Source organism: Lipophrys pholis (assembly GCF_963383615.2).
Source record: "Lipophrys pholis genome assembly, chromosome: 21".
Classification (NCBI taxonomy): Eukaryota; Metazoa; Chordata; class Actinopteri; order Blenniiformes; family Blenniidae; genus Lipophrys; species Lipophrys pholis.
In genome coordinates this window covers 7,413,023-7,431,417 of record NC_137649.1, presented here as the reverse complement: position 1 = coordinate 7,431,417, position 18,395 = coordinate 7,413,023, and the positions used below count along the sequence as shown (strand labels likewise).

General features: G+C 42.1%; 2 protein-coding genes across 2 annotated transcripts; one reads left to right on the top strand and one right to left on the bottom strand.

Moving 5' to 3' along the window:
* Window positions 1–1,792: 1,792 nt before the first annotated feature.
* On the bottom strand, window positions 1,793–9,156 carry sh3bgrl2 (SH3 domain binding glutamate-rich protein like 2). Its single transcript, XM_080491193.1, has 4 exons — window positions 8,791–9,156; window positions 5,132–5,317; window positions 4,311–4,391; window positions 1,793–3,464 (listed from the first exon to the last, which is right to left on the bottom strand). Exons 1-4 carry the CDS (start codon window positions 8,833–8,835, stop codon window positions 3,450–3,452), a joined length of 327 nt encoding a protein of 108 aa, XP_080347319.1. The 5' UTR covers window positions 8,836–9,156; the 3' UTR covers window positions 1,793–3,449.
* Window positions 9,157–10,897: 1,741 nt separating this feature from the next.
* Window positions 10,898–18,320, top strand: lca5 (lebercilin LCA5). Its single transcript, XM_080491250.1, has 9 exons — window positions 10,898–11,089; window positions 12,881–13,293; window positions 13,626–13,867; window positions 14,513–14,818; window positions 14,899–15,036; window positions 15,150–15,246; window positions 15,667–15,803; window positions 15,884–16,016; window positions 16,110–18,320. Exons 2-9 carry the CDS (start codon window positions 12,903–12,905, stop codon window positions 16,973–16,975), a joined length of 2,310 nt encoding a protein of 769 aa, XP_080347376.1. The 5' UTR covers window positions 10,898–11,089; window positions 12,881–12,902; the 3' UTR covers window positions 16,976–18,320.
* Window positions 18,321–18,395: the final 75 nt, after the last annotated feature.

Here is an 18,395-nt window from a genome sequence, read left to right as displayed (position 1 = left end):
TATCAGTCCGGTGACTCAAGCATTACAAATTTACGCAAAACAAATAGGAAACGTTACAAGGCGATAAAAGAAAAAATATATCGAAGAGATTATTTTCTATGACTCCCTTCCATCTTAGAAGGAACTGTTTGGTTAAACAGCTACAGTGTCGTTTACGTCGTATCCTGATATGACAGATTGAAACCAGACACAGTTTGGAAATAGAAGGTTAAAAAGACTGCAAAGCAATAAGTACCCAAACAACAAAACCATAAATGATCTAGACAGCCAACAACCTTACACCCAGCAACCTCACTCCTGCCATTCATGTCGTTATTTTCTAAAACCAAGAGACTGGAAAGGTTTGGAGAGGGCAGCGGGCTAAGCACATATTGATGTCTGGGTAAATCATTACAGGCTCTGAGCTTCACATCAATCTCTGACGGTAAATGACGCTGCAACTCATATAAAAGCAGGCACCATGAGCATCTTCTCACAAGCTGGACACATGAACAGAATGTTTCAACAGTCTTTTTCATTGGAAACATGGCATCCCATAGTCTGTTGACAGTGCGGCTGCAGTGCGCAAACTGAAAATTATGTTGTTGACTGGAGCAACCTCTTGTTGTGACATTGGACTGAATGCAAAGAGAATAAAAGCATCTCAATATCAAAAAGTCTGAACAACTTATTTCTATTTGACACACATTTTTCCTGTGTCAAAGGATCCACTTCTGACTTCTGGTCTATAAAGCTTTGAACGAGCTCTGGCCTAAATACATCTCAGATTTACTGGCAGAATATAAAAGATCCAGACCAGAAGTCCTGGTCCCCAGGAAGAAGTTTACTCAGTGTTCCCAGAGTCAGAAGAAACAAGGTGAAGCAGCTTTTATTTTCCTACGCTCCTCATCTGTGGAACGAACTTCCTGCTGACGCACTTACTTCTTTTAAATCAGGCCTTAAGACATTGTCATTTCCTCAGGCTTTCCAATTAAACAATAGATTTTTCATATATTTTATCTTAATAAAGCTTTTACTTTATTTTCATCATCAGCTATGTTTTCACATATTCCATCAGACACGCCCTTTCCCCGTCTGATTTTAAAAACCAAACTGAGGCCCTCGACACAATGTGACACCATCTCTTTAATGGCTTTAATGTTACCCATGTTTTGATCCTTTTTAAAATTTTAACTGTGTTTATTCTATTTCTATTGTCTGCATCTGATCTATTGTATGTAAACATGTAAACTGTGCACTTTTACATCTTATTTATTCTATTTGTACAGCACTTTGGTGCACTGTGGTGTTTTTAAAGTGCTTCAGGAATAAAAATAATTGCTTTGCTTCTGTTCTATATATTTTTATTGCATTATTTTATGTGCGTTTGCATGTGTTTGTGTGATGCCTGAAGTCTTAATAAAGCCATTTGAATAAACTTGCCTTGTTTTCTGACTATTCATACTGACTGACTTAAATATTGAAAAAGTTGTAATTTCTTTTTTTATTTATTTTTAAAGATTGACCTCTTGGGTACGTTGGTTTCCCAGTTTGAATTTCCAGTTTCCGCAGAAACGGCATCCGTCTGTACAAATTAACCAGATTTATGGTGCAAGTTGCAATGATTTGCTGTGTCAAGCCTGTAAAAAGTATTGATTGTCTTCAAGTGCTTGGATCATATTGTACACAAAAGTAATAGGGGCAAATTCAACTGGTAGCATACAGCTATGAAAAATAGCTGATATGTTGTGTTAAAAAAAAACCTGTCAAAACAGAATACGGTGACTATAAACCACAACAAAGTGGACAGGTGGAGACGTGCAACATAAAGAACATTTATTCATTTTGTGGTCAAAAACACTTTTCAGTATCATTTTACAAACATTTGCAAGTCATAACATCATTAAAGAATGAGGATAAAGACCAGCAGATACAGGAATGTTGTCAATGACAGCCGTAAAGTACAATTTGAATTGTATTTGTTCACATGATGGCACAACATTTAGGTGTGGCTGGTTCGTGAGGGTGTCGTTTCTCACTCCAGAGCAAACAAAGGAATCAAACCAACCAACCATCCATGATAATTTAATGGGACCGTGAGAGAAACATAAAGGGTAAAGCTTAGTGTTGTTCAGAATGAGTAAACATAGAATATAGACGAGTCGGGGAAATGAATTGGATGTCTTTGTCCATTTCATACAGTAGAAAACCACAAAGACGGCAGATTTCTGCATCTGTACTAGACGAGAGGCCAAAGATTTGCCACTTGAATATAAATACATAATTCCTCATCTTCTGTATGTTATGGAGTGTGTTTGAATAGCACCACAATGGCAACCGAGTCTTGCCAAAAGAAAGTCTGGATTAAATGATAAAGCCGGTGATCATGGTGCAACAAATTCAATGGAAGATGGAGACGTGCACCGCCATCCAAAAACGATACGAAACACCCCAGCGAGTCACATCGGCTGTACCGTGTGCGATGTCCCTATGTGATAAAGATACCTGGGCATTGCGGTTTACTTCCAAACAATCCCACGTACTGTACATCCTCCTGTGGTTGTAAACACTCGGCTGACCACCACATTGGTGCTAATCCGAGGCTTAAAATAGACCATACAGATGCACTCTTTACTCGTGTGTGGATTATGTGCGCCGAGAGCCACAGTGATTTGTATCCGGACTGAAAGGTATTGGAAATAAGTGTCACATAAAGAAACACCAGAGTGTGTTGATTAGTGTCGGTGATTTTGTAGATTTCGTTAAAAATAACAACACTAGTTTAGATCAAATTCATCTTTAGCAGTGGAATGATATTAGGACCGTAAACATTATTTATTACACATAAAATTTGGTCTGTTCTCCTTTCAGCCAGCTACATTTATTTATTTAGATGTGTATTGTCACTCCTATACATACACACAGAGAAAGCACTAATAGGCATACTGGTGAAGCGACTTTGCTGTTTCAGGTTTCATTAAGGACTCCTTCCTTCACTGCTTCCCCCCACTGAACACAGCCTTCATTTACAGCTGCTGATTGAGACACACGCACACAATAAGGCACACACACACATACAACCCCAAGCAGAGCACTCAAGCGTGTATCCAGGTGACCTGTATTGTGCTGCTACGACGTTTGGACCCTCGTCAGCTGTGTTGAGATCGTCCACAGAGCTCTGGTTTGCTCGCATTAAAAGGTCCGACACGCAGAAACGATGCTACTGTGTTAGTTGCTACAGTTTGCCGAGCATAAACATAAAAAGACAGTTAATCCTCTTCTCCTGTGACTGATTCTCTGAAGACAAGGTAATGGTGAAATGTTGTTTAAGCGGTTTTTAAAGCCGGATGAGGAAATATCCACGTTGATGACTGTTTGGCAAAATGCTGGCGTTGCAGAAGGAGGATCACGGCGCAGGATGTGGCGCCAACTTTCACCTCACGCTCAAAGAGTTCCTGGATAAAACAGATTTATGACTCTGAATCCTGAAAACAAAAAGAGCAAAAGTCAGCCTATTATTAATGTGCTGCATCTGCACGTCAAGAAATCAAACTACTCTCATCTACAAAGCCTCGTCTTCCCGAAAACAGTATTTACCACACTGCCAGACCGCTGAAAACAAACATGAAGAGCCCTTTCAGACAGACTGCGTCTGCTATATCCTGCTGCTGTAATTAAATCACTTTTAACTTGGTTATCCACCAAACCTCTAGAGAAGGAGCAGAAAGGATGTGACTGGAGGAAAATCAAATGAATACTCTTTAATGATGTTTGAAATTAGGCCCCATGGAGAAGTGACAACAAGAACACTCAACGATAACTATCATTTTCTTTAAGATCCCCACTGATGTGTTTCTGTGGATTCGCTGATTTCTGATCATCTGAGCAGTGAAATAAACTCTTGATGTAGGAACTATGATTATAGAGGTTCTAAGAGGATATTTCGAGTGAGACGGCAGACTAATCTTTGACATCTATAAGATAAATCGAAGGGGGATTCAAGGCCTCTGGATCAAGATGTATGGGCTGTTTTTAATCTTAACTTCTCATTTTCCAGTTTCCCGAGAAAAGCGGAGGTTCTCAAAATACCAATAAGTCATGAATCAAAGACATCCGAAGCAGCTTGCAGCAACGAGATCTGCTGATTAGGCAATGTCGAGACAGTGTGCAGTTTGGAGGAAGATCAAACTGATTGTAAACTCTTTGTGTGTGTGTGTGTGTGTGTGTGTGTGTGTGTGTGTGTGTGTGTGTGTGTGTGTGTGTGTGTGTGTGTGTGTGTGTGTGTGTGTGTGTGTGTGTGTGTGTGTGTGTGTGTGTGTGTGTGTGCCTACTTTCACAGAGGGTTGAGAATTGAGCCCCAGGAATGCAAACACAGTGTTGCTCTCCTTCGACTGGAAGAAGTCTTCATAGTCCTGCAGGAAGGGAGGACAAATATTTTTAGGTGTTGCACAATCTCAAAAAGACTGAAGTAAACACCCCTCAAAACAACAGACCTTCCGGTGCTGCTTTTAATATCATTCACCGAGTGTGACATTGCAGAGTAATGTTGGATTACCTTGGCCAGTGAGAGTGGCAGGCAGAGCAGATAATCTGCCCCGACCATGAAACTGGATTAGGGCAGGATTACAGAGTCGCATGCAGTCTCAGCGGAGGACATAAACTGGCCAGCACTGATCGAACCGATGCGATAATGTAGGTAGCTTTACCACAGACTGTCTTACATTGATGTAACCTGCTTTAGCAATCGACGTGCGCATGACAAATAATCTGAAAGCTCATTTTCTACAACATCTTGTGGCATGTATTAAAAAATAAATCTTGTAGCTAATCAAAGAAGTCAAAAATACACATTATTCAATTAAGTAAAGGTACATATATTTCTGTAAAATTGGGTAGAAGTACTGACTTAATGTCTTTGTAAGTAAAAGTGAAAAAGTATTGCAGCCCAAGTCATACAAATGTATGATTCTAAATTGCACTCAAACAGGATGCAAAGAGCAATACCTTCCTTCAAATGGATGTGTGTGTGTGTGTGTGTGTGTGTGTGTGTGTGTGTGTGTGTGTGTGTGTGTGTGTGTGTGTGTGTGTGTGTGTGTGTGTGTGTGCTCAATGCTACCGAATATTAAGTATCATAAACTAGTATTCATCATACACCACAATAGCGATCCTCGTTGAAGATCTGTGGAGGAAGTGGGTTGCCTTTCTCCGGCAGCCTGTCTTTGGGGATGTTGCGGTACATCCAGAGCCGCTGCTCCTCCAGCATGGTGATGTCTACTTCCTGGAAGCTGATGCGATTTGCCTCCAGGAAACCCACCACTGCCTGCTGATGCTTCTTTACCTGGACAAGCCGAACGACGGGATCGAGGAGAATGGGAGAAAAAACACAAAGTCAGGAAAAGAGAAGTTGCTTTTATGCAAACAGGTGGTTTCCCTCCTCTGTTTCTGAGCATCGCTCTGGGCCAAACGGGTAACTGTCAGTCCAGTCAATGACAAACAGTAAAGCGACGCCCAGCGCACCTTGAAGGAGGCTTATTTCTAACCTTCACTGACATGTAGAGCGCCATTTGCACCGACTACACTGCGTTGATCATTTAAAGCATTGAGATGGATTATGAATCGGAGAAGGAGCTTAGGTTTAGATTAGACTTACATGCTCCAGTTATGCTCAACATTTATCATACATCACAATAAGTGTTAGATGCCTCCCTGCTTTGATTGGAGGGTATTGTTTATCAATTATCAGTTACTATTGTTAGGACTATGTGGACAGCTCTAAGGGGGGTTGTCTTCCCATCACAAGGATGGTGGTTAACATCTCAAACTCACCCTGGTGTCCTTGGGAAGGTCACTGAAACTGAAGTTGCAGGACTTCCAGAGTCCTGAAGTGATGAGACTGCAAAATCTCCGCCCATAATTTGAGTTTCAAGCATTGCGCTATACCTTCTGTGTGATTTCCTAGAATGTAGCAAGGATTCGTGCCCAGAAAAACCGCAGGGCCGTGTACAGAGGGTAAAGTGCTTCTGAGGGCTCTGGGAAGGATGCAACAGCTCCCCGTAGGACTGACCTCTGCACCCTGGACACTGCGCGTTACTGTGCTGCATTACACTGTTTGTGATTGTGTGGGAAAGACAACCAGAGGGTAATTTTAGAAGACAGTCTGCCGTGTTGGTCTACGGTTTTTAAAGGAACATCGTGCCATCTAATTTATTCTTGCCTGGATCTCAAATGTACACTTGGATTGGACATATATGTGCACTATATTTGGGGTAACAATGATGGGATTGTTCCACCTCAAAGACAGTGAGGAATTGTTCTGGACAGTCATTGATGGACTGAAACCAGACAATAAGAATGATGTTGTCTCCCTCTAAAAGCCCCTTTGTATGTGGTCATAAAACAACTTCGTCTGTACTATCAAAGCCTGCGAAAAGGTGAATGACAGTTACCGGCAGTATTTGATGAGGTCTGGTTTCAGAGCTGAACTCCATCTACAGTTTGTGTTATTTGGTTTGGCTGCGTGTCGTTGTCGGGGAACCTCATAGCATAAATGACATGTTTGTACTCTGATGTCAAAGGCAAGCAGCATAGGTTTAAATAATAAACGAGGCGCCCCCAGTGAGTGTGAGCCTGCATGGATGAGTTCAGATTTTGTGTGTCCATGTGTGCGTTTCAGTAGGATTTAAAAGGCAAAACAAATACTCAAATTACTCCATATGAAATACACGTACAATGTTTGACAAACGCTTTCCGAAATGCAGGGATTAGTTCAAGGTTAAGACAAAACTAATCCTTTGGTCACAGACAGGGAGATAGACAACGGAACAAAGGAAAGAGTAGTTTTTAAAACAACACAAACCCTGTAAATTCTAATGTTTTTTGTTGTTAAAAAGACAGATTACGTTCATTTTATCCCATCAATTACTACAGAAAGAGACTTGGATCACGGGTGCCTCCTGAAAAACTCTCTTTTCACCATGTGGCAGGTCAGATTATCTGAATTTTGATGAGAACCAACACAACACATGTATTTACTGAAGGCTGGGGGGGGGGGGGGGGGGTAACCTCATTTGCATCCCACACTCATTCAGTGCTTATCATTTCCGCCCCACTAATTCGATGGTACTAAACTATGGACTGCACATGTTTAAGGACATGCTGGAGTTTTCTGGTCACAATAAATCCTTTGAGTCTGACGATTTTTGTTCCTGCATTTGTATTTAGATTTAGAATTTTTGAGTTATTCCCACATCTTCTGCTATTCGTCCCCTCCTCATTCCTTCACCCACCTAAATCGACCGGACTGTAAATTCAGTCGTGGGTCCAGACTCACCTCTCTTCTTTACTTAACTACTTGCAACTCAATTCAGAAGCATAGGAGGGAGAATTGCACTCACATGAGCGCCACACATAACCGGCCCAAATGGTGGACCTACTCAAGCGTGCATGACTGGACTAATGAAAGGGGGAGTCTGGATGTTTTGCATGTATGTGTCATAAGGTTAAAAATAACTCCCGCATAAACCCTCAGAAATTGTGCCACTCTCTCCTCGAGATTAAGTAAATATATTGCTGGTTTGTTCCATTACCTAATTCCTTAAACATCCATGCAGGGGTGTTGTTTGATGAGTTTCAGTTCACAGTATCAGCTCTACTTTCTTGTTGACGCGGGCTTTTAGTTCACTTGGGAGACTTGAGCAACAACTTCTTTTTTAAATCATACTGACAAATGGAGACACTATTTACCAAATTATTGAGGAACAAGATGGCTGATGCTGTAAACAATGCCTCTTTGGACTAACAGTCTGAATCTCAACCTAAAAAATCTGAAAGCTAAAGATCATTGGTTGGTTTTTGTTTACTAGTTTTCAGGTAATCATCTCCTCCATGACCAATTTCACCCATTTTTATTAAATTTACCAACAACAGAAAAAAAAGAATCTGCATTATCCGTTTGGATTAAGCCCATCTGCTGCTTATCCTTTCTTAGGATTAAACCTTTGAAAGGGACGACTCATCAAGGGAAAGAATGACATGCACTGATATTAATATTTTATATTGAAAATAAAAAGATAATCTTGATTAGAGTTAAAAAGACAAAGCCTGTCATCGAATGTATCCATCACACACAATACTATCTTCTGTGAAACTAGATTTTTCCTCCTAATCAGGCAAATAATCGATTGCAGTATCTTTTTTTAATGTATTCATCAACCTTTACTTGCCCTGGTTATCTCACTGAGACCATTGTCTCATTTTCAGGAGAGACCTGTCGTACTTTTAGACAGATTAGAGGCATTTTAAAACAGCATATCTTGTTATTTATACCCATTTCCCCCAAGTGAGATTAATAAAGAGTGAATTTATCTAATCTTATTGCGACAACCCTTGAACCTCATGTACTTGTAAACAACCCAAGATAATTATATTTTGATTTGTAAAAGTTGAAGGGGGATTTCAAAACGTTATGTAAACGCTCAGGTGTGGCAACAAGAAAGAATAATTAAATATGTGATTCTGCATTTCCAAATTTGTTATAGATGATTTCATGGGCTAAAGCGCGGATTAAACAAACTGTACATGAATAATGCTCATAATGACGTGAGGTCTGCTTCTTCTTAACCTGTGTGAATGATGCTGACTGCTTGCAAACGTGAAACGAGTGAAAACGGACGCGCTCCTTACATGATTACATTCAGCTGTGCGTAAAGATTTCCAAACGCTTCAATCGTCTCATATATTTCACTAAAATAAAAATAAAAAATAAAACACGCGTGACAGTAAGTTTTTGTGGACATATCTGCGAACACTCACCGCGACGGATCCACTTGAAGAGGCGACGTAAACCCTGATGACCATTTTTAATCCCGAATTAATCTGACGGTCGACATACAAAACTGGACGATGGCAGCGAGTCTCCGTTTATTTGGAAGAAAACACAGAACAACTGAAGCGCGCTTCAGCGGGGAGAGCACGAGCGTTCAAACTGAGCCATGGTCATAATAACAGTGCGCTCCACACACACACACACACACACACACACACACACACACACACACACACACACACACACACACACACACACACACACACACACACACACACACACACACACACACACACACACACACACACACACACACACACACACACACACACACACACACACACACGCTCTTCACTCAACTTCCGTTCACCACTGTCAAAATAAAACACAGGCTACCCATTATCAGAATTTAGATTTGTTTTCCATCACCATAAAATAAAAATAAATGCATTATTGATGAATTACGAGTAAATCAAATAGGAGTCTCTGGACACGTATACGTTTTTGAATTGATTGTTTCTGGCATTTGGATTTAATTGACTTGTGTTTGTCGTCTTGGTTTATTATCTAAACTGGATGAATTTTAACACAAAAATGTCTTGTTGTACTATATTTGAGAGGCTTCTTTCGTTTTTGAATAGAATAGAATAGAATACAAATACTTTATTAATCTCATTGGTAAATCCTTGTAATAGCGCCACACAGAAAAGAACACAGAATAAACAGCAGTTAAAATGTCAATACAGCAGAGAAAAGTTAAATATGTCATATCAAATAAGCAATTTTTTTATGTTAATAGATAACTCCAGGTTTAAGCAGAAAAACCCAAGAAACACTATGTACAACCACGAGTTATAGAATCTGATTGTTGCAGGAATGAAGGCGGGATGGGCATGCCTCATTTGAGGTTTTAATAAAACAAATTAGATTTCTAGCTTTTCCAACTCAACATATGACAATTTGATAATGGTGTCTAATTTTTCTTTTGTCTTAATTAAAACTAGAACAGGCACTCAGTCGAGCATATGCCTTCGCTAACGCCACATTTGTCATCATGGAAATCAGTGGATTACAAAGTCATTTGATCTGCCACACCACTCCTTCCATCATTTGTCATGGTTGTTTGAATTGCTTCATGTTATCTCTGTTTGACACAGATGTACACACATTTTACAATTTCCATGTGGGCTGATGCAACAGGCAGTTTCCTTGCTGCAGCCCTTTTGAACACTTCCTCCTCTATCGGGGAACTGAAGGCTCATTGCAAATCTCCAGTGTGTCCACAACAGGGGAAAATATCTTACTTCACCAGGAGCTGCTGTGTCTGATAATATATTGCTGCCAATAAATTAATATGTGAAGTGTTTGCTGCTGTTGATGATAGGGTCGGGGTTCGTGACCCTTTCACCTTTGATCTGATGGATCCCAAAATCTAATCGCACCATGCTGTTGTCTGCTGATACAAGCTGAATTCTTTGAACCTATCTATCTATTCTGGTAATGATTTGACCTCCTTCCACTGATACACACACACACACACACACACACACACACACACACACACACACACACACACACACACACACACACACACACACACACACACACACACACACACACACACACACACACACACACACACACACCTGTATGATGAAACCAGTTAATTAATGATGTATTAAAACTGATCCTGGATGATAAAATACACTAGAAAAGATACGATTTGACTCTGATCCGACTCATTTCTGCACTTGTGTCATTTCTTTGTCTGTGTGTCTGTTAGCAAAATTACATCAACACTACTGCATGGATTTTGTCAAACCTTTCCCCAGAGATAAATACATGAACCAATAAATACACATGGACAAAAACGTAACATAAAAAAGACTGAAAACAAAAATTTAATTTCCACAGATTCGATTCTAGTCCGTTTGTGTTGAATGTGTAAACCATAGACATTATAAAGATTATATATATATGTCTATGGCGTGAAAGACCAGGGTCGGCACGCATTGTGATGACAACAGCGCCCCTCTGGTAGTAGAGCGCTATTGCAAGGGGGGCCGTGGTTGCCATGGTTCCGCGTCGTCGGCTGCTAAGGTGAAGCGAAGCTCGAGGCGTGGAGGGAGAGAAGTGCTATCAAAACGCCCCTGACCACCACGGATTTTGCTCTTCTTGTTGCCACGATGGCGTGTGGGTTGTGACCAGACGCTGCGTTCTAAAAACGTCAGCCATGATGGTTTATTCCTGGAACGGACGGACGACGAAGCCCTCGCGTATCTAACGGTAAGTTGGCTAAAGTTGGTGCTAGCTCGCTAGCATTTGAAGCTATACACGTTAGCCGACCGAGTGTAAACCAGAATCCGGAAATTCTTGCTATGGCGTCCAGGTTAAAGTATATTGTTTTAGTCTGGATGCCTGGAGGGACAGTGTGGTGTCAGCAGACACACTCCACCTGTTGATGGCAGCGTTCAGTTGTTGCTATGTTAGCATCAGGAGGTAAGAAGCGAGATGTCACCCACCCAGTGCCTCCGGCCGTCAAACCGATATTTTCTACCTCAAGTCTGTGTGTAATCGAGTACACGATACAAGCGGGACGAGAGGGACAAACGTCGCGTGTGGCTTTTAATCAGGCACAACTTGTTTGTGTGACAACAACAACAACAATGCACCTGTCAACAGCACACGGCCTACTTTAATCCAATCAGTTCAGTCACTCTGCACTGGCACACTGCGGCTGTACTACAACACTTTTATTACTACTTCACATCTTGTTCCTACTAAACATTGTATTACTACAACACATGTTATTACTACAGAGCTTGAAACTGACAGCACACACTGTGTTGTTATGGTGAAGCGAGAGGTGTTCGACATGTGTGTTACTCAGTTACAAGTTTCTTTTTTTTTCATCATTTGGATCAGGGATGTCAAACATAAAGAACTTGGGAGCAAATCCACCAAACAAACGTTAGAAATGTCAGAGAAAACATTGATTTTCTTCAAACATTTCTTCAGAGTAGTGGACAAAACACTGAGACCCAAAGGTGAGATATTGGTGATGCCACCTCCTTGTGAAAATACAAACTAGCCTCAAGGCCATGCTGTCAGGGTGAGTTTGTAAAAACATTCTTTTTGAACATTTCAGTGTATTTTGCACAAGAAGGTTTCATTCAAATTGGCTTTATGTTGTGTCTGGAGTCGATTTTCATAGAAATGCTTTGTTTTTGCCAAAATATCGCCATTCTCGTCATGTATACTGTGCAACACAACAAACGAAATGACCTCTGAACTAAAATGTGTTTGGCAACCCTGATTTAGAAAATTTAATGTGAGGTTATTTCACAAAATAAGTTTGAAGATTAACATAAGTCCAAAAAAAATGCATTTGAAGTCATCAAAGATCCAATATTAAGTCTTTTTTTTAATCCTCCAAAAGTATGGTATATCCCTCAGTCCATGCTACTTGTATTTATAAACGAGTAAAAATGATATGTGACGGTGTCACGGTATATTATCTAAGCTGCCTCAGACAAATTAAGACTGTTGATGGCTACGATCAAGAAAGACAGGACGCACTGCCATGCAGAAACACATTGACATGAGCTCTCCTTTTCCATGTAACCAGCTTTATTCAACCTTCAGCATTCACAAACCTTTAGTTATGGCTTTACTATCTCATAGCCATGACTTACCAGGGATTTTCTCAAATGTAAGTTTTCTTTAGTTTTTTTTTAAGTGCTGGAAGTGGGCTTCCCTAATATGGGCAGATGGGGGCAGTGTAGTATATTCTTTGGGAAGCCAATGAGTGGAGAAGTGATGCAGTACTTACTTTATTCTCAAAGAAAATTCCATCTCAGGTGTGTTGTTGCTGTATCATGACCGTGGCATACAACTTGGAAAATCAAAAACTAAATAGTTTGCTTATATTCTTGTCACTGTCTTACAAGTTTTTGCCATGTTGTGCAATATAAATTGTGAACTGAGTTCAAGACGAAGCTTTTCATTTAGGACAGTGAAGACATAGAAAGAGGACATCCTAATAGAATTTATTTGTTTTTCTCCTTTGTGGTTCAGCTCAGCTTCGTAACTGGACAGCATGGAATCTGAAAACGTGCCTGATCTGTACAAGGACAACAGGGATGCCAGTCGCCAGTCGCTGCAGAGCACAAAGAAAGAGTCTCGAGCGTCCTCCGCGCACAAGCACAAGAAGCACCAGAGGGACGAGGCTGAGAGCGACGAGGAAAAAGAGTCCTGTGTGCAGAGTAGATCTAAAACAAGAATCCAGCATTCCGATCCAGATCGGGATCAAGTGTCAGATGGAGAGTCCAGAAGACAGAGCACCGGGTCGTTTTACTCCGAGGATTATGAGAACGAGTCTCTGTCGGATCGTTCATGTTCGCCATACTCGCAGTCGCGGAGCCCGTCCCCTGTTCCACGGAGAGGGCTGCAAGCAAAGAAGATTCCAAACAGTCTTCCTCAGAAAACAGGTACTGTAATTGAAGCAAGAAGAATCCTGATCCTCACCAGTTGAATTTATTTGACTGTCCAGGTGATGGCGCTGTAAGGTTGAAATGACCATCCTGATTACTGAAGAAGGCAAAAATAAACAACAAGAAATATTTCCAATTTAGGCCCTAGATTGAAACAGAACTATTACTCATTATAAATCAAACTGAATTTTGATTTGTATTTAGCCAATATTTCTGTTCATGTGTACCTTTTGAGTTGGCTTGAACTGAATGTATACGTTCCTGTTTCACACAGAGAGGTCCCTCGCATTTAATTGTTGCTATCTGTTGTGTGCTCGTCTCCTTTCCAGGGGGTGTAGGACGCCACGGGATGACCCGCCCACAGCGACCCAGTGGCCAGCCTCTGACCCAGCAGCATCGCAGGGGAGTGCGTTCACAAAGCAAAGAGTCCAGTCCACCCAAAGACCTGGACCTGGTCACCAAGCGGATGCTCTCGGCCCGCCTCCTCAAGATCAGTGAATTGCGTAACGCTCTAGCTGAACTGCAGCAACGTAACGACGAACTGCAGAAGGAAAATCGCATTCTCAGACAGGTAGGCTCAATGGTGGCGTTTCAGGGGCTCATAGTTTGATGGGAAAAAAATATATATATACATACCAAAGCTTGAACACGTTTTGTTGCACGTCATTAATCCACCCATCCACTATAGGGTCTTGAGGTGTTTAAGCCATTCCCAACTGAATATGAGCCAAGGCAGGTTGTGTCTTTTGCCCTCAGTTCAGTTGTTATTTGTGTCCCTGGAGGGAAATGACTGTTGCAGCTCATAAATAAACACGTACAAAAAGTTATAAGACATACAACATTAAGAAAAATCCAAGAGGGAGGGATAATACAGAGACTAAATAGAATCGTAAAATAAACTGTTTCAGGTCGACTCCAACATCATTATCAGCTATAAAATGTAAGATCAATGAAGGGCTGTCAGTGCATATTATAAATTCCTGTCCACCTGTGAGAAGCCAGATAATATCAAATCACGTACGGTGCCTCCTACCTTGTCCTGAAATGTCTTTAGTTACAAAGAAGTGCTTGTACCCGTTTCCCTTCATACGAGGAAAAAAACTGGAACTAGAAAAGTCGGAAAGGATGACGTTAGCCCTCCTGATCATTTGCCCGTTGAATTCCCGCAATCTTAGTCCCTATGGCCTCGTCAGTTCTGGTCTGTTCTCCGTTTCAGCTTCAGGTGCGTCAGGAGAAAGCCCTGCAGCGCTTCGACGACACAGAAAGCGAGATCTCCCAGCTGCTGTCCCGCCACTCCAACGACATGCAGGTGCTGCGTGAAAGACTTCGGCGCACGCAAGGGCGTGAGCGTGCGGCCGAGAGACGGATGAAGGAGAGTGAGGAGCAGCTGCAGAGGAGTCAAGCGACCATCGCGAGGCTGAAAAAGCTCATCAGCCAGCGAGAGTTGGGAGAACGGGACGAGCTGAGTCGCAGGCTCGAGGAGGAGAAGACGCGGGCTCAGGAGGCCGAAGGGAAGATCAAGGTGCTTACGGAACGTAATCAGTTGACTGTGAGTGGGTGGATAATGCTCTGAGACTCAGTGACGGTATCTGTGTGTTGAAGGAGCTGGAGCGGAGCATCGAGCTGAGCACCAGCAGCTTCCAGAGGCAGCTGGTGGCAGAGAAGAGGAAAACCGTCGGCGCTCAAGAGGAGATCCAAACTCTGCGGGGCGAGCTGGATCAACTGAGCAACAAACTCAGGGTGCGCAAGCCCTGGAATAGAATCCAAACATTCCCTGCGAGAAGCCATTGTGCCCAAGTGTCAAATACTGACTCTCTGCTTTTTTTTTGGTTTTTTTTGTTTTCTGTAATTAGGATAAGGAAAGGGAGCTCGATGTCAAAAATATTTACGCGAACCGCATGGTGAAGCCTTCGCTGAGGAAGGAGGTTGACGTCGCCTCAGTGCGGAAAGGTGAAAACTAAGTCAGGGGTGTCAAACACATTTTAGTTGAGGAGCCAATTTTACCTTTGAGTGGGTCGGACTGGTCAAATAGGGCCACAATAATCTTTAAATTGAACCCAAACACAACAATATCAACATAAATCCACTTTTAGGGGTAATTTATGCTGCAAACATAAAGCCTACAGTCTTTATGTTTGACACCCCTGATCTGAGTGTGTGTGTGTTTATTGAAAACCTGAAGGTTGAAATATGTGTGTGTGTGTTGTTATCATGGGGTGTGTGGGAGAGTTACGAATTCTAAAGTTGTGTTTGGAAACTTTTATTTTGTCGATCCAGTTTTGCCTGAATAATAAAAATCACCTGTTGACTTATTTTGGAAGAAAAAAACAAAAACAAAATACAAATGTGAATTATTTTTCTGACTTGCAGCTCCCAGCAGAAGTAGCAGCAAGGCAGTTCAGACTGAAGGCAGGGTGTCGAGTCTGGACTTTCCCACGCCGCCTCCCGCCGTCAGTGACGTCCCCGGGTCCCGTGAACAGGCGCCCGATGAATATCTGTCACTCAAGGTGAAGCACCTCCGGGTTTTTCGTCGCGTTCGGCCTCACGTTCTATCTTCAGCTTTTTCTCAAACCCTTTCTGCCAACAGGAGCCGGACAGAGCGGACAGACATCCTGACTGGGAAGAACGGAGCAGCAAAGGAAGAGAAAGCGATAAGGAGAAAGAAGAGCAGAAACAGCAGCTAAATGTGCTTGAAGAGAAGGCAAAGAGACTCAGGGAAGGTAAAAACCAACTCGGGGAGGATCTTGTATGCAGTAAAAAACTAAAAGAGGTGAAGGTGTCAGTCATGGTTTCCACTGTACTTGTGTCCACAGCCTCTAAGAAAGAAAACGTTGAAGAAGACAGAAAGAAGACGAACTTCCTTCTAAACATTGCCGAGAAAGGTGGCTACAGGAGGCAGGGTCACGTTCAAGACGAGGTGGAGAAGTTGAACCAAGAAAATCTGTCCGGTCAGCAAGCAGCAGAGGAGGCACGGCGCCGAAAAGACAAGCTGCTCGCTAAGATGCGAGAAATCGACCTCCAGAGCCACGGCGCCGAGGACCTGATGTTCGCTGGGTCAGGTCGGTCCGAGTCCGGCAACGATTCTTCCCCACGCCCCCCCGGGCAGAGGAAACGCGACTCTTTCATTTTCAGCCTCACGGAGTTGGAGGGGTCGGTTGCCGGGAATGCTGGGAGTGAAGAAGGGAGGAGGTCAGGCGTGGAGGGCGACGCCGTCACCACGGGGATAGTGAGGAGAGCGCCCCGATCCCAGATCTCCAGTGAGGACTTGGCATTTGGTGGCTACGCGCCTTCGTTCGGTTCCCGGGTCTCCCCCGGCTTCCCGCCGCCTCCCCCCAAAGAAGAAGGCGACGTCACTTCGGACGCCACGTTCAGCCTCCGGGAGGCGGAGGCGGAGAAAGCAGGAGGGAACGGCAGGAAGTTCAGCCTCATGCAGCAGCTGTTCGGCGGACAGAGCGCGCCTGCTGGTGGCGGCCTGAGCGCCGTTGGTAAAATGGAGGTCTTAAATAGTCCCGCAGCCACCAACGGAGTGCGTTCAAGACGGGAAGGGCTGCTCAGCTTCAGTTCAGGGTCCAACACTCCTCCAGCGACCTCCGTCAGCAGCCTGCATGTTGCAGACAGCAGGCCGGCGGTCTGCGCCATCACTTCGTTCGATGACGACATAGAGGAACTCACTCTATGATTTGTCTTCCTCTAAAACACTAAAGACATTGTAAAGCTGATCACATTTTAAGGAAAAGGCTGTTAAACACGATTTATTAGCCAGTATAGTCCAGCCATTCCTCTTCTACTGTTTCATCCAGGTTCAAACTCCACAGAGAAACCCTTCTAACCACTACGCTTCCCTGCGGCGCCCAGTATAATCCAGTACACTCTCAAAAGAAATGTGGAGCTTCACGACTTTTGTTGGTTGCACTTTTCCAATTTTGAAACAATTCTCTGCACAGTTTTCTTTTTATGGCAAAATATTACCAGAAAGCAATTTGGCGGCAAGATCCAAACTCAAAGCAGGACACAGGCTTCATAGTCACCCTGGAGCAGTTCAAATCAAATTACTGGACATTTTAGAACTTTGAAAACAGGAAACAAATTAATCAAGATCAGCAAAAATGACAAACTACCTTCATGAGGATGTAGGTCATGGTTCAGGTTATATTAGCCTTATAACATAATAAACTTCCACTTCAATCCTATTTTATAGTGATTTTATCATTTAGAACACTTTTATGAAAAACACAACTTTCTTTAAATAAAATTTTTCATGCACAGGAGTAGGACAACATGTCCGTGTCTTTACACAAATAAGAGAATCTTCATATCTCACCGACTACAAACGAGTAGAACTCCAGAACCTTGTTGTCTCCTGCACTATGTTCTTCAAGACAATCAACTCCAAAGGAATTCACCAGCAGCTGTAGACGCCCTGAAAGGCAGTATTGAAGTAAAGGAGTAGTACACTTAATATTTATGTTTATTTATTTACTATCACCAAAACCACTTATTACAGAGGAGGAATAGGGCCATCCTAAAAAGGTTTAAAAAAATAAAATAAAAATAAAAATGGATTCTGACTTTTTTTCTGAATTCTGATTTTTGTCAAGAAAAAAAAAGCACAGTTCTGGGAGAAATGTGATACTTCTTGAAATAAATTATAAATTATGAAGGAAAAGTCAAAAATTCTATTTAAAAAAAGTTAAAAAAAATATTTGTTGTAAATTTTTCAAACAAAAAGTCAGAATGATGATGAAACGTAAGGATTATAAGAAAAAGTCAAATATTTTCAGATTAAAGTTAGAATTCTGGAGGAAAAAAAAGTAAAGAATATGAGGAAAGTCGGATCTGTAACCCCAAAGCTTTTAATAGAGTGTCTATAGTTTCACACACATTTCTAAAACTTGTTTTCAGTGAATTTGTAATTCAGTATAATTTATTCCATGTGCACTTTTGTCTTGTTGTTTTTTTTACGTCAATATATTTTGTACTTATTGTCCAGTTGTTTTGTTGAATAAAGATAAATGTTGTCAGACTGCTTGTTGTAACATTCATGCGGCGGGATTCCTGAAGACGTCTCTAGGCAACCACAACTTTGACGCAAGCCCCCC